Source organism: Dama dama, chromosome 4 (genome assembly GCF_033118175.1).
Source record: "Dama dama isolate Ldn47 chromosome 4, ASM3311817v1, whole genome shotgun sequence".
Lineage (NCBI taxonomy): Eukaryota > Metazoa > Chordata > Mammalia > Artiodactyla > Cervidae > Dama > Dama dama.
In genome coordinates this window covers 8,439,922-8,456,937 of record NC_083684.1, presented here as the reverse complement: position 1 = coordinate 8,456,937, position 17,016 = coordinate 8,439,922, and the positions used below count along the sequence as shown (strand labels likewise).

At 43.3% G+C, this 17,016-nt stretch overlaps 1 protein-coding gene across 1 annotated transcript in view; it reads left to right on the top strand.

Annotated features, from left to right (window-relative positions):
* The first annotated feature begins 13,810 nt into the window (after positions 1-13,810).
* The window catches only part of GLG1 (golgi glycoprotein 1), a 123,691-nt gene continuing 120,485 nt past the window's right edge, over positions 13,811-17,016 (top strand). The window contains exon 1 of the mRNA XM_061137720.1: positions 13,811-14,257. Coding sequence (XP_060993703.1) covers positions 13,811-14,257 — 447 coding nt within the window. The remainder of the gene's footprint in view (positions 14,258-17,016) is intronic.

The window sequence follows — 17,016 nt, the reverse complement described above, 5'->3', positions numbered from 1 at the left end:
AGTTTTCCAAATTTGCTGGCATATTGAGTACAGCACTTTCACAGCATCATCTTTCAGGATTTGAAATAGCTCAATTGGAATTCCATCACCTCCACTAGCTTTGTTCGTAGTGATGCTTTCTAAGGCCCACTTGACTTCACATTCCAGGATGTCTAGCTCTAGGTGAGTGATCACACCATTGTGATTATCTGGTTCGTGAAGATCTTTTTTGTACAGTTCTTCTGTGTATTCTTGCCACCTCTTCTTACTATCTTCTGCTTCTGTTAGGGCCATACCATTTCTGTCCTTTATTGAGCCCATCTTTGCCTGAAATGTTCCCTTGATATCTCTAATTTTCTTGAAGAGATCTCTAGTCTTTCCCATTCTGTTGTTTTCCTCTATTTCTTTGCATTGATCGCTGAGGAAGGAAGACTTTCTTATCTCTTCTGGCTATTCTTTGGAACTCTGCATTCAAATGGGAATATCTTTCCTTTTCTCCTTTGCTTTTCACTTCTCTTCTTTTCACAGCTATTTGTAAGGTCTCAGATAACCATTTTGCCTTTTTGCATTTCTTTTCCATGGGGATGGTCTTGATTCCTGTCTCCTGTACAATGTCACGAACCTCCGTCCATAGTTCATCAGGCTCTCTGTCTATCAGATCTAGTCCCTTAAATCTATTTCTCACTTCCACTGTATAGTCATAAGGGATTTGATTTAGGTCATACCTGAACGGTCTAGTGGTTATCCCCACTGTCTTCAGTTTAAGTCTGAATTTGGCAATAAGGAGTTCATGATCTGAGCCACAGTCAGCTCCCGGTCTTGTTTTTGCTGTCTGTATAGAGCTTCTCCATCTTGGGCTGCAAAGAATGTAATCAATCTGATTTCGGTGTTGACCATCTGGTGATGTCCATGTGTAGAGTCTTCTCTTGTGTTGCTGGAAGAGGGTGTTTGCTATGACCAGTGCGTTCTCTTGGCAAAACTCTATTAGCCTTTGCCCTGCTTCATTCCGTACTCCAAGGCCAAATTTGCCTGTTACTCCAGGTGTTTCTTGACTTCCTACTTTTGCATTTCCAGTCCCCTATAATGAAAAGTACATCTTTTTTGGGTGTTAGTTCTAAAAGGTCTTGTAGGTCTTCATAGAACCATTCAACTTCAGCTTCTTCAGCATTACTGGTTGGGGCATAGGCTTGGATTACTGTAATATTGACTGGTTTGCCTTGGAAACGAACAGAGATCATTCTGTCATTTTTGAGATTGCATCCAAGTACTGCATTTTGGACTCTTGTTGACCATGATGGCTACTCCATTTCTTCTAAGGGATTCCTGCCCACAGTAGTAGATATAATGGTCATCTGAGTTAAATTCACCCATTCCAGTCCATTTTAGTTCGATGATTCCTAGAATGTTGACATTCACTCTTGCCATCTCCTGTTTGACCACTTCCAATTTGCCTTGATTCATGGACCTCACATTCCAGGTTCCTATGCAATATTGCTCTTTACAGCATTGGACCTTGCTTCTATCACCAGTCACATCCATAACTGGGTATTGTTTTTGCCTTGGCTCCATCCCTTCATTCTTTCTGGAGTTATTTCTACAGTAATTCTAATAAGTTTCTTTCACAGCTAATCCTGTCTGGAGATTGCTTCTCATAGAACCCAGAATAACCCACTAGGAGGTAAATGGTGGATTAGATAATGAAACCCAGACAGTCTAGGCTGGTTCTTCTAACTACAGTGCTATTCCCAAGGCAGGAAGTACATAGAAGGAAAAGAATTGTTGAATTATAAATAAATCTAAAAATGGCCTGTTGAAAAGGGGTTAATTTTTCTCAGGAGGCTTCAAAAATGTTGAGACTTTTGAGCTGAGCGTTAAAGGAAAAGAAAAATTTTAAGAAGAAAGTGTTGGAACCTCATGGGTCAATGTCACATCTACATGATCTTGAAAATTTGGATATGGCAAGGTCAGGAAGTTCTTGAGGAAATGGAAGGCCACCGATGTAGAGAGAAAGTTGCCAAAGACTGGCAGGTACCAGTGCTGCCTTAGCCGTTGGGAAAGCATAGTCCTGGAACAATTCCATAATCAGAAATATTTGAAAATCGCTCCAGGTGATCCAGGGGCACAGTCATGGTTGGAAAAGTATTCCGGTACTTTGCAAGCTGCCATAGTCCTCACATGGAAAAGATGGCAAGAAGTCAGGGGAAGAAAGTGCTCTTGCTTGCCCAATGAGACGAACAGTTAGAGGTCTTCTGGGAAGTCACTTCAGCCACTCAGCAGGGGGAGGAGCAGCTTGCAGTTCGGTAAGGCTTCATGAATGGTTGCCCTCTGTGTGCCCAGTCTCACACTGAGCCCTGGGGGTGGTTGTGAGGTGGTTAAAGACTTTTAGCTCTTGCTTGGGGATTAAACCACACCCCTGCTGATGCAGCCTCCAACAGCTTCCCAATGCACTTAGATCTAAGTAGACTTAAACCTAATGCAATTGTTTTCTATTTATCCCACGTTTCCATTGTTACTTTATTCCCACCCTTTTTGCCTACTTTTGGATTAATCAAATCCTTTACACTTACACATTCTTGTAAGTATTCTTTTAGTGTTTATCCTAGACTCCAGAGCCTGGCAATTACAATTCTGCATCCTTAATATCCTATGGGGTCATATATTTCACTATTACGTATGTTAAAAATCTATCATTATCATTGTTCCAAACCATATTGTCCGCCTGTTTATCCTTTCTGTGCTTTTTATTCCTTCCTGCAGTCCCATACTTCCATCTGAGATCATTTTCTTTCAGCCTAGAGTAGTGCAGGCCATCTAGCAATGAATTACTTCACTCTCTCAGCTTTAGTCTGTCTGCAAATGTCTTTATTTCACCTTTTTTAGAATGAATGAATCCGATTGCATTTTTGCTTCATGCGAAATGCTGGGCTGGATGAAGCACAAGCTGGAATCAAGATTGTAGGAAGAAATATCAATAACCTCATATATGCAGATGATACCACCCTTATGGCAGAAAGCAAAGAGGAACTGAAGCGCCTCATGAAGAAAGTGAAAGAAGAGAGTGAAAAAGCTGGCTTAAAACTCAACATTCAAAAAACTAAGCTCATGGCATCCAGTCCCATCACTTCATGGGAAATAGATGGGAAAACAATGAAAATAGTGACAGACTTTATTTTCTTAGGCTCCAAAATCACTGCAGATGGTGACTGCAGCCATGAAATTAAAAGAGGCTTGCTCCTTGGAAGAAAAGCTATGACCAACCTAAGCAGCATATGAAAAACAGAGACATTACTTGGCTGACAAATGTCTTTCTAGTCAAAGCTATGGTTTTTCCAGTAGTCATGTATGGATGTGAGAGTTGGACCATAAAGAAGGCTGAGTGCCAAAGAATTGATGCTTTTGAACTGTGGTGTTGCAGAAGACTCTTGAGAGTCCCTTGGACTGCAAGAAGATAAACCAGTCCATCCTTAAGGAAATCAGTCCTGAATATTCATTGGAAGGACTGATGCTGAAGCTGAAACCAATACTTTGGCCACCTGATGTGAAGAACTGACTCATTTGAAAAGACCCTGATGCTGGGGAAGATTGAAGGCCAGAGAAGGAGACGACAGAGGATGATTGGATGACATCACTGACTCGATGGACATGAGTTTGAGTAAGCTCCAGGAGTTGGTGATGGACAGGGAGACCTGGTGTGCTGCAGTCCATGGGGTCACAAAGAGTTGGACATGACTAAGCAACTGAACTGAACTGAATTGCATTTTAAAAACTTTTATTGAGTAAAATTCACATAACATAAGCTCAAATATTTTAACAATGTTAAGGGCACAATTCAGTGGGTTTTAATATAATCACAATGTTATGGTTCTGATTATCTGATTCATTGCAATTATCTGATTCCAGAATATTTCCATCATTCCCAAAAGAAATCCCATACTTCTCAGTTCTCCCCTCCCATGTGCTGGAAACCATTAATTTACTTATGTTGCTATGGATTTGCCAATTCTGGATATTTCAGAAGAATGCAATTCTATAATTGGTGGCCTTTTTGTCTCTGGTTTCTTTCACTGAGTATTGCATTTTCAACGCTCACCCACATTGTAGTGTATATCAGTGCTTCATTACATTTTTTTTGGCAATGCTGTGAGGCATGGGGGATCTAAGTTCCCAAATCAAGGATCAAACTAGTGCCCCCTGCAGTGGAAGTGTGGAGTCTTAACCACCGGACCACCAGGGATGTCCCTAATTTACTTCAGTTTTGAAGTACAGTTTCCCTGGGTGTAGAATTCTAGGTTCAGCTCAATCGCCCAGTCATGTCTGACTCTTTGCAACCCCATGGACTGCAGCACGCCAGACCTCCCTGTCCATCACCAACTCCCAGAGTCCACCTAAACCCATGTCCGTTGTTTTGGTGATGCCATGCAACCATCTCATCCTCTGTTGTCCCCTTCTCCTGCCTTCAATCTTTCCCAGCATCAGGGTCTTTTCCAATGAGTCAGTTCTTTGCATCAGGTGGCCAAAGTATAGGAGTTTCAGCCTCAGCATCAGTCCTTCCAATGAATATTCAGGACTGATTTCCTTTAGGATGGACTGGTTGGATCTCCTTGCAGTCCAAGGAACTCTCAAGAGTCTTCTCCAGCACCACAGTTCAAAAGCATCAATTCTTCAGTGCTCACCTTTCTTTATGGTCCAACTCTATGACTACTGAAAAAACCATAGCTTTGACTAGATGGACCTTTGTCAGCAAAGTAATGTCTCTGCTTTTTAATGCACTGTCTAGGTTGGTCATAGCTTTTCTTCCAAGGAGCAAGCATCTTTTAATTTCATGGCTGCAGTCACCATCTGCAGTAATTTTGGAGCCCAAGAAAATAGTCTGTCACTATTTCCATTGTTTTCCCATCTTTTTGCCATGAAGTGATGGGACTTGATGCCATGATCTTAGTTTTTTGAATGTTGCTTTAAGCCAGCTTTTTCAATCTGCTCTTTCATCAAGAGGCTCTTTAGTTCATCTTCACTTTCTGCCATAAGGGTGGTATCATCTGCATATCTGAGGTTATTGATATTTCTCCCTGCAGTCTTGATTCTAGCTTGTGATTCACCCAGTCTGGCATTTTGCATGATGTATTCTGCTTATAAGTTTAATAAGCAAGGTGACAATATATAGCCTTGATGTATTCCTTTCTCAATTTGGAACCAGTCCATTGTTACACATCCAGTTCTAACTGTTACTTCTTAACCTGCATACAGGTTTCTCAGGAGGCAGGTAAGGTCATCTGGTATTCCCATCTCTTTAAGAATTTTCCACAGTTTATTGTGATCCACAAGTCAAAGTGTTTGGTGTAGTCAATAAAGCTGAAGTAGATATTTTTCTGGAACTCTCTTGCTTTTTCAATGATCCAGTGGATGTTGACAATTTGATCTCTGGTTCCTCTGCCTTTTCTAAATCCAGCTTGAACATCTGGAAGTTCTCGATTCACTTACTGTTGAAGGCTAGCTTTGAGAACTTTGAGCATTACGTTGCTAGTGTGTGAGATGAATGCAATTGTGCGGTAGTTTGAGCATTCTTTGGCATTGCCTTTCTTTGGGATTAGAATGAAAACTGTCCTTTTCCAGTCCTATGGCAAATAGATTCAAGGGACAAATAGATTCAAGGGATTAGATCTGTTGATAGAGTGCCTGAAGATCTATGGACGGGAGGTTCATAACATTGTACGGGAGGCGGTGAACAAAAGCATTCCCAAGTAGAAGAAATACAAAAAGGCAAAATGATTGTCTGAGGAGGTCTTACAAATAGCTGAGAAAAGAGAAGAAGTGAAAAGCGAAGGAGAAAAGGAAAGATATCCATCTGAATGCAGTTTCCAAGAAAGCCTTCTTCAGTGATCAATGCGAAGAAATGGAGGAAAACAATGGGAAAGACTAGAGATCTTTTCAAGAAAATTAGAGATATCAAGGGAACATTTGATGCAAAGATAGGCTCAATAAAGGACAGAAACAATATGAACCCAACAGAAGCAAAAGATATTAAGAGGTGGCAAGAATACATGGAAGAACTATACAAAAAACATCTTAATGACCCACATAACCATGATGATGTGATTACTCACCTATAGCCAGACATGCTGAGTGGGCCTTAGGAAGCATCACTATGAACAAAGCTAGTGGATGCTATGGAATTTTAGCTGAGCTATTTCAAATCCTAAAAGATGATGCTGTGAAAGTGCTGCACTCAATATGCCAGCAAATTTGGAAAACTCCGCAGTGGCCACAGGACTGGAAAAGATCAGGTTTTCATTCCAATGCCAAAGAATTCTAGGTTAGCAATATTTTTTTTTTCTTTTGGTATTTAAATTATGTCATTCTACTGTTTTCTGGCCTCCATAGTTTCTTACTGAAAAATCAGATATGTGTCATTGCTCCTTTGAAGATAATGCATCTTTGTCTGCTTTCAAGGTTTTTTTCTCTTTGATTGTCAGCAGTTTTATAATGACATGCTAGAGGAGGTATTCTTTGTATTTATTTGATTGGGGTTCACAGAACTTCCTTAATCTGTAGGTTGATCTCTTTCATCAGTTTGTGGAAATTCAAAGCACTGTCTCTTCAAACATTGAGTTGCACCTTTCTCTTTCTCCTCTCCTTTTGCGACTCTAATCTCATTATGTGTATGTTAGACCTTTTGACTGTGTCCTGCACATCTTACTGTCTGTTCTTCTATAAAAAATATTTTTTCTTTCTGTGCTTTCTTTTGGATATTTTCTACTGATTTTTTCCATTCAGTAATTCTGTCTTCTGCCTTTCAGTTCAGTTCAGTTCAGTTGCTCAGTCATGTCCGACTCTTTGTGACCCCATGAACCGCAGCACATCAGGCCTCCCTGTCCATCACCAACTTCTGGAGTTTATCCAAATCATGTCCATTGAGTCATGATGCCATCCAACCATCTCATCCTCTGTCATCCCCTTCTCCTCCCGCTTTCAGTCTTTCCCAGCATCAGGGTCTTTTCAAATGAGTCAGCTCTTCGCATCAGGTGGCCAAAGTATTGGAGTTTCAGCTTCAGCATCAGTCCTTCCAATGAATATTCAGGACTGATTTCCTTTAGGATGGACTGGTTGGATCTCCTTGCAGTCCAAGGAACTCTCAAGAGTCTTCTCCAGCACCACAGTTCAAAAGCATCAATTCTTCAGCACTCAACCTTTTTTATAATCCAATTCTCACATCCATACATGACCACTGGAAAAACCATAGCCTTGACCAGACAGACCTTTGTTGGCAAAGTAATGTCTCTGCTTTTTAACATACTATCTAGGTTGGTCATAACTTTCCTTCCAAGGAGCAAGCATCTTTTAATTTCATGGCTGCAGTCACTATCTGCAGTGATTTTGCTGCTAAGTCATGTCAGTAGTGTCCAACTCTGTGTGACCCCATAGATGGCAGTTCCCCAGGTTCCTGTCCCTGGGATTCTCCAGGCAAGAACACTGGAGTGGGTTGCCATTCCCTTCTCCAGTGCATGAAAGTGGAAAGTGAAAGTGAAGTCGCTCAGTTGTGTTTAACTCTTCGCGACCCCATGGACTGCAGCCTACCAGGCTCCTCCATCCATGGGATTTCCCAGGCAAGAGTACTGGAGTAGGTTGCCATTGCCTTCTCCGGCAGTGATTTTAGAGCCCCCCAAAATAAAGTCTGACACTGTTTCCCCATCTATTTGCCATGAAGTGATGGGACCTGATGCCATGATCTTAGTTTTCTGAATGTTGAGCTTTAAGCCAACTTTTTCACTCTCCTCTTTCACTTTCATCAAGAGGCTCTTTAGTTCCTCTTCACTCTCTGCCATAAGGGTGGCTCCATCTGCATATCTAAGGTTATTGATATTTCTCCCAGCAATCTTGATTCCAGCTTGTGCTTCTTCCAGCCCAGTGTTTCTCATGATGGACTCTGTATATAAGTTAAATAAGCAGGGTGACAATATACAGCCTTGACGTACTCCTTTTCCTATTTGGAACCAGTCTGTTGTTCCATGTCCAGTTCTAACTGTTGCTTCCTGACCTGCATACAGGTTTCTCAAGAGGTAGGTCAGGTGGCCTGGTATTCCCATCTCTTGAAGGACTTTTCCACAGTTTCTTGTGACCCACACAGTCAAAGGCTTTGGCATAGTCAATAAAGCAGAAATAGATGTTTTTCTGGAACTCTCTTGCTTTTTTGATGACCCAGTGGATGTTAGCAATTTGATCTCTGGTTCCTCTGCCTTTTCTAAAACCAGCTTGAACATCTGGAAGTTCACAGTTCACGTATTGCTGAAGCCTGGCTTGGAGAATTTTGAGCATTACTTTGCTAGTGTGTCGGATGAGTGCAAATGTGCGGTAGTTTGAGCATTCTTTGGCATTTCCTTTCTTTGGGCTTGGAATGAAAACTGACCTTTTCCAGTCCTGTGGCCACTGCTGAGTCTTCCAAATTTGCTGGCATATTGAGTGCAGCACTTTCACAGTATCATCTTTTAGGATTTGAAATAGCTCAACTGGAATTCCATCACCTCCACTAGCTTTGTTCATAGTGATGCTTCCCAAGGCCCACTTGACGTCACATTCCAGGATGTCTGGCTCTAGGTGAGTGATCACACCATCGTGATTATCTGGGTTGTGAAGATCTTTTTTGTTCAGTTGTTCTGTGTATTCTTGCCACCTCTTAATATCTTCTGCTTCTGTTAGATCCATACCATTTCTGTCCTTTATTAAGCCCATGTTTGCATGAAATGTTCCCTTGGTATCTCTAATTTTCTTGAAGAGATCTAGTCTTCCCCATTCTATTGTTTTCCTCTGTTTCTTTGCACTGATCACTGAGGAATGCTTTCTTATATACCCAGTGATATAGACTGAATATCTGTATCCACCAGCATATTCATATGTTGAAATCTTAGCCCCCAGTGTCATGGTATTTGATGGCGGGTGGATTTTGGAAGGCGAATAGGTCATGAGGATGGATGCCTCATGAATGGGATTAGTGCCTTTATAAAAGATACCCAGAGAGTTCCCTGGCTCCCATTTACCAGTTAAGGTCCAGCACAAAGAATGCTGTCTGCACGCCAGGACGTGGGCTCTTAGTGGACACTGAATCTGCCAGCACCTTGATCTTGACCTTCCCAGCCTTTAGAACTGTAAGAAATCAATTTTTATTGTTTACAAAATACCCAGTCTATGCTATTCTGTTTTGAGTTTTGTTGTTTTGTTTTTGTGAGTGTGGTGTTTTGTTTTTGTTTTTTTTTGGCTGCACAGCACGGCTTGCAGGATCTTATTTCCATGACTAGGGATTGAACCTGTGCTCCGAGCAATGGAAGCATGGAGTCCTAACCACTAGACAGCCAGGGAATTCCCTCTGGTGTTCTGTTAAAGCAACCCAAGACAGTCTGCTGTAAATGTTATCTAATGAATTTTAATTCCATTCTAGAATGTCCATTTGTATAAAATCCAATTTTTTACTGAAATTTTCTGTTTTCACCCATTTTATCTTTTATCTTCTATAACATGCTAGTCACAGTTCTTTTAAAGTCCCCATCTGATGAGTCCAATATCCGAATCATGTTTTTGCTTTTTGTTTTTGGTTATTTAGTTCAGCTTTGTTTTGTTTTTAGCATGCCTCATGATTTTTGATTCATTGTCGGATCACGCAGATTAAACATTATAGAAGCTCTGGGTGGGATTAATCTTTCTCCAAACAGGTTAAGTTTTCTTCTTATAGTCGGAGCACTGGAGGGTTACCTTGGCCCCACTGCGGCATGTTTTAAGGTTTTTGAGAGGTGACTTGTTGTAGTTTTGCCTTTTCTTCTAGAGCAAGTTCTTACCCTGGGGTGTTGTCCTTTCTCCTGCAGCATGGCCTTTGTTTCTAGGGTGTAAACCTTCTGAGGCCTCAGTTAAAAGCTAAGGGTGATGCCCTGGTGGCTCAGACAGTAGAGTGTCTGCCTGCAATGCAAGAGACCTGGGTTTGATCCCTGGGTCAGGAAGATCCCCTGGAGAAGGAAATGGAAACCCACTCCAGTAAAAAAAAAAAATAGCTAAGGGTGTTTACCATGACGCCTACACAATGGTAGGGTCCAAGCTCTAGCTTCTCTTTCCCCAGCACTCTGTGCGCTTGTGCTGTGTGCTCCGTCATGTCTGACTCTTTGTGACCCCATGGACTAGCCTGCCAGACTCCTCTGATTTCCCAGGCAAGAATCCTGGAGTGGGTTGCCATTTCTTTCTCCAGGGTATCTTCCCCCCCAACGGATTGAACCCACATCTCTTGCAGCTCCTGCACTGGCAAGCTGATTCTTTACTACTGTGCCAGGGATCGCGGTGCTGAAGTCTCTCTCAATTTACTGCTGTCTCAGGTACTGTTTTCTTCTGGGCTTGTTGGAGTCTGACTATGTGTATGTACAGCTTAGGAGTCAGCCACTCAAGAGAACTTTGTTCACAAAGTTTGGGCTCTTTCTCTTTGGTTTCCTTCTCTCCGATATTTTGACCCTTAAGTCCCAGCCACTGTGTAATTTTCAGTCCAATAAGATTACTGCTGTCTTCATAGGCTCAGTTCTTCTGAGCCACAATTTGGACAGTCCACTCAGAAAAAGAAATCTGGGCTGGAGTTCCACTATGTACTTTCCTTCTCTCAAAGATTGTAGTTCCCTCATTTCCTCACTACATTAGTTACTTGCTAACCCCTCAAAAAATACTTTATATATTTTATCTAGTTTTTATGGTTTTATTTCACTGTAAATACATATTTGTATTTGTACTCATATTTGCGATCAGAATCCTCCCCATTTTCATGTATATGTAGGGCCTGTGGGGCCTATATGATCTGGCCCAGATCCTTCTTCTAGTCCCCTCTTTCCTCATTTGAATGCAGCCACATAGGCCTTCCTTTTGAATGCTTATTCCCCTGTCTTGAACTTGTCATTAACCTTTGCTTTTAGAACTCTTGTTATGGTTTAAATGTTTTTGTCCCCCCCTAAATTCATATGTTAAAATCCTAATGCCCACTGTGATGGTATTAGGGATGGAGGTGCTTAGATCATAAGAGTAGAACCCTCATGAATGAGATTAGTGTTCTTATAAAAGAGACCCACCCAGCTCCCAGTCCCTTCCACCATGTGAGGACACAGAAGTTGGCAGTTGGCAATCCAGAAGAGGGCCTTTGCCAGAACCTGACCATGCTGCTACCCTTATCTTAGATTTCTAGCCCCCAGAACTATGAGAAATATTTCCATTGTTTATAAACCACCCAGCGTGTGCTGTTTTGTTACAGAAGCCTAAACAGACTAAGACATCTTTAGATTCTGCCCTCCTTTTTTTAAAAAATAAATTTATGCCAATTCACTTTTAGCTCAATGATCATTAGTTGCCTTTATATAAAAGCTCCTCCCCCCATCATCCCATATGTTTTATTTTCGTCAAAACACTTATAGTATCTGAAATTGTCTTGATCTTTGTTCACTGTCTTATTATCTCTAATATACACCAGTTCTGGAGCAATGTGTGGCATATTAATAAAATTCTCAACACATATCTATTGAATGAGTTATGGAAGTGAGGATCAAGAAACAAGGAGTACAGTACAGGGTAAAATAAATTCCTAGCTTGTGGTAGAGATAGTCTGTTTTTACTGAAACAGCGTCCAGGAGATCCAGGTTAGGTCAACCCTCTTCCCAATGGCTTGTGGTCTGTGCCTTTTGTAAAGTCTGACTTGCCTAACACAGCCTCAGCTGGCCAGGTTCCCTGATTTTGCTTCTTGGTCACTGTGATTTCAAGATAGGCACATATACTCCTCCCTATCTCCAGAGGCAATCTGTGGCCGGGTGCAGGGTTTCCTCAGTGCAGGCTGTGAGACAGGGAACTGCTGGCTTCTCTTAGCAGATGGTCAGTTTCTTAAACTGGCTTAAAATAAACTCTCATTTGTTTGAGTACACGCAGACCCATCATTGAACAACAATGACTCTTAAGCAGTGGTTAGGACTCAGCGCTTTCTCTGCTGAGGGCCCAGGTTCAATCCCTGGTTGGGGAACTAAGATACCACAAAAGGCATGGCATGCCTCCCTCCCCACCCCCAGCCCCCCCAAAAAAGTCATGACCCTTAGTGGCTTTTCAAGAACTTCAGGTCTCTAGCCTGCCTGAGAGTTACCTATGCCACTTATCTGTTAAGGAACATGTACATTTATCTCGTCTACCCTGGACTATCTTAGTCAATGTTCAAAGTTGGCCATAGGCTTAGGACCACATGGGGCTTCCCTCATAGCTCAGATGGTAAAGAATCTGTCTGTGATGCAGAACATCTGGGTTCAATCCCTGGGTCAGGAAGATCCCCTGGAGAAGGGAATGGCAACCCACTCCTATATTCTTGCCTGGAGAATTTCATGGAGAGGAGTTTGGTAGGCTATAGTCTATGGGATCGCAAAGAGTTGGACACAACTGAGTGACTAACACTTAGGACCACATTATGGCAGTAGCTTGAGGAAGTTTTGGTAGAAATGTCGGGGACATGCCCTCGTTTCTAAAAATAGAGGCCTGTGTCAGCCACAGTGGGCAGTTGGTACCCCCAGAATATTCTTAGTTTCAGTGGTTCCTTATGGAGTCCATGAACCCCCACCCAATTTCTCAGGTTCTAGTTATGTCTTGTCTGGTCTTCACTGCCCATCTGTGGGTCAGGACAGCAGAAGCTGCATTTGTGAACATGGATGACCAGAGGGGATCACATGTCCCAAGCTGCCCTCATTCCCCACCACGATGTATCGGCAGGGCGGGATAAAAGTGCACCGCACCAAGTGAGAGGCCAGGGGTTCTGGTTCCAGGCTGGCAAAGTTCATCCCGGGCAGGATATTTAACCCTGCTGTGCAGAACTGTTACCATCTCTGCTGTTCTTCAGTTGCGTGAGAACCCAACTCAGGCCTGATGCATGGCTCAAATGACACAATAGATGTGAAGATGCTTTGGGAAGGTATCATCTCTCCTGTGGAGAAGGAGGGAGACTAGTGAGAAGTGAAACAACCATTCCCACCTATAGTGCTGCTAAAGATGCTGCATGCAGGACAACAGGCCAATTACTGAGGCACAAACTTAACCTGAGACCTCAGCATGTTTTCCTATTTCCTCCTTGAAATGTGGGTTTAAATTCTGGCTTAAAATCTGGCTCAGACACAAAGGGTTTCCTGGTTTATTCATAATATTGGCTATAACTTTTTGAATCCCATATTGTGGGCCAGGCACTTTATTTCTTATCTTCACAATTATACTTTACATTAGAGTTCCTCCTCTGCCTTCTCAGACGAGGAGGCTCAGAGAACTTAGAAGATTTGTCTAGTCTGCCAAGAGCTAGAATAACGGGCTCTTTCTTCTGGAACCAGTGCTCCTATCCCTGATTCAGCGCTGCCTTCTTCTCTGGGTAAGAGAAGCTTCTGAGGCAGATGGAAGGAAGCAGGGAGAAGTGCAAGAAGAGGTTGTTAGATACCGGAATACACCGTATTCGTGTAAGGCTCACCTCTACACATAAAGTTTTTTCTTTCAAGTCGTAGAACGGGTGACACACTCTACCGGCCATCTTGGTTGTGGCAATCACAATCCTTTTTTTTTTTTTTTTCAATTTTTCGGCGACGGACAACCAAGGAAATTAGACAAAGCGGCCCTCTCCAGGGATCTGAAGGAGCGCCAGGGACGCCCAGCGTCCCCTCCCGCCGGCCGAGGTCCCGGTCGCGGGCCCTCTGAGCTCGGCGGCTCGCTCTGGGCGCCCAGCGGTGGGAGGGGTTCGGAGGGGCCCCGCCCCGCCCCGCCCCCTCATTTAAATACGCGGTGCCGGCGGGCACGTCGAGCTCGCCGCGGACTCAAGATGGCGGCGTGTGGACGTGTACTGAGGATGTTCCGCTTGGCGGCGGCGCTGCCGCTGCTGCTGCTCGCGGCGGCCGGCGAGCAGAAAATCCAGGGCCTGGGCGGCCACGGCCAGGGCCCGGGCCCGGGGGGCAACCTTCTTCCCCTCGGGGCGCAGCCGGGAGGCGGCGTGCTGCCGGGTCAGCTCCTGCTGCCTCAGTCATCTCAGTTGCAGCAGCAGCAGCAGCAGCCGCCTCAGCAGCAGCAGCCGCCTCAGCAGCAGCAGCAGCCGCCGTTCCCCGCGGGCGGGTCTCCGGTCCGGCGGGGCGGAGCAGGGCCCGGCGGGGCTGGCGGGGGCTGGAAGCTGGCGGAGGAAGAGTCCTGCCGGGAGGACGTGAGCCGCGTGTGTCCCAAACACACCTGGAGCAACAACCTGGCGGTGCTGGAGTGCCTACAGGACGTGCGAGAGGTGAGGCGCCGGGCGCCAGGCGCGCAGGCCTGGCCGCCGCGGACGCCGGGCGGCCTGGGCAGCCGCGGACGCCGCGGCAGCGCCTCTCGCTTCCTCTGCGCGGCCGCCCGCTCCCCGGCGCGCTCCGGGGAGGGGACCTCACCCCCAGCCCTCACTCGCTCCCGGGCGGGGGTCTGGGACGCCCACCCCGGCTCCCGGCGGCCGTCGGCCGAGGCCCAGAGCGGGTCTATGTTTGCTCCGGTCTTTTGTGTGATGCTCTAAGCGCGGTGGCTCCTCGGTGAAGACCTGTGTAGGATTTTGCCACCCTTTTCGATTTGGGTAATTTGTAGCAGCTCTTTAAAACGTGAAAAATGGTTGGCGTACTTCAGCTGGTAAAGAATGCCCTGCTGTTTATTGGCAGTAGATAATGTTTGTTTGGACAGCTCGGGTTCTGTTCTGATGTGTATTGTAGTCTGCAGCCAGATTTACTGTTTTTACCCTATTTTTCTGTAATTCAAAAATTCCTGTTATTTACCAGCTGCTGAAACTAATATATGCTTTTCTTTTTTTTCTTCACGTCTTTTGGTCAATTTGTAATGAATCTCAAGTGTAAGCTGTTACTCCGAGTGATTTGGAGCCCCAAAGCTTGAAAAGTTGAGGCAGCGTTTGAAGCTGGGCTGTGAGGTCTTTGCTTTTCTCATCTTTTTGCCTGTCTGACTGTATCTCTTAATGCCGTCTTGCTTTGATGTTCTTTGATGCCATTCAGTTTAGTAACACAGAATTCTTCTCTAGATTTAATGCTGCAGACGTTAAGTGCATTGTTGACAGTTATCAAAGTTGGGGAGCAGGTCTCGTAGGGGCACTTTTTTTTCCCCCTCAACGTTTAAGCATATAAAAGGCCCATAAGTTGACGAGTAGAATGAAACCACTGCTTGATACAGTTTTATTTGGGAAATTGTTATCAGAATTGCCTAAGATCTTCATGGTCACAGGAGGACCATTGGTTTGTAGAGAAAGGTTAGTCTTGGCAGTTCCCTACCCTCCCCCCCTCCACATCCCACTGTGATATTTGCTCTGGTAGTCCATACAGAGTAATTTACAAGAGGAAAAGATATGCATGCTCAGGGGACAGAGAGAAAGGAAATTTCTAGAGCCACCAGAAATGTGGGGCTTTAGATGGCTCATCTACAATTTGAAAATTAGAAAAAGAATCCCTTGTTCTTTATTCTTCACCTACTCCTCTAGTCAGTAGAGCTGAGATTCTTAACTGTGTCAAGCTTCTTGAAATTTTCTGTTTGGCCATTGAGGATGTAAAATACATGCTGTTCTCTCAAACTAGGATCGTAATGTTGAAGACCAAACATTTGGTGAGTATGTGGCAGAAACAGGATGTTATTAGGGAAAGTGGCCCTTTCTAGGAGTACATCTTTCTTGACATGTATTAGGGACATGTGGATTCTGTCACTCACAGGAGCAGTCTTCCTCTGTCATACTTGTAGAAGTTTGTAGCAGCGTATATAATCCATAAATAACAGATTTGACCACTTTTGGAGTCTGTTTAGTTAGATACTGTATTTCTTGCATTACATACTGTAAAAAACCTGGCCTGAAAGTGTAGTTCCTGTAGTTCCACCTTTGAGTGTAAGACTCTCAGCAGGGTTATTGTTTTGGTAACTACATTTTCCTTCCTTTATGGGGATGTTATTTAAACTCTTTGAAGGTAGTTACTAGGTCCTGTATTTCCTTTGTAGCTTTCCAGAGCACCTAATTCAGTGCCTAGATTCAGTAAATAGTGTTGACTGATTGAAGGTGACGTAAACTAATGAAGTCTGTTTTATGGAAGAAAAGATGTCATGTAAATTGAAGGAGGGGGCTTTTGGAGGGCAGTTTTGGAGGGCAAATTTCCAGTTTTTCTCCTATTTTATATACATAAAAATTAAAAGAAGAGTACCACGAACAACTATGTATATTCTTTAAGAGATGCAGCTAGTTTTAAACTACTTTTTTTTCCCTTTAAAGACAGCAAAAAGAAATTTTACTCCACTTAGAGAATTAGTTAGATCTAATTTATGCGTGTGAAAGCACATAAGAAAGTAAACTAGCTAGTCACGTTTGAAATGAAAGTATGGAATGTGTTTTGTATGTGCTTTTTGGTATGGAGGACTGTTTGATAGGAACGTAGACATTTGTGTTTCTTTATTGCTTTGGATACTTATTTGGGGAAGATTGTTCTCTGTGTTCTTGTTGTTAGTATTTCGAAAATGCAAAGCATATGACTCTTTATATGGTAGGGTAGTAAACCACATTTTTATTTTGAAGCAGCATGGGTATATGGTGTTAGGTTAAGTCTTAAGTTCAAATATTTTAAGGTTCCCTTTAGTGTTCAAAGTTATGTGTTAATGCACTTACAAAACCTATTTGAAGGTATTTATAGTTACCTTTAAATAATTTCAGTGGATACTTACAGTTTGTCTCATGTGTCGTATGCCAGCAAATTAAAATTTTGTGTGTAACCTATAAGTTAAACAGCATATAGACTAAGATTAGTTCACACATTTTCTGTTTTTTTTTTTGGTTACTATTTTGAAGATACATGTTGTGAGGAATTTTTCTTTCTTTTTTTTAACCCTCTCAGATGAGTCATGCCTTTTAAAAGGTCAAGTATACCCAGTGGGCCTGCCATTACATAGTGGGTATATTAGCAGTAATGATGGAATAGTAGTCCTGGTTACGTGTGTGTCTCTGTATGTAGTTAGCAGTAGTTCTTGTTACAAGAACAT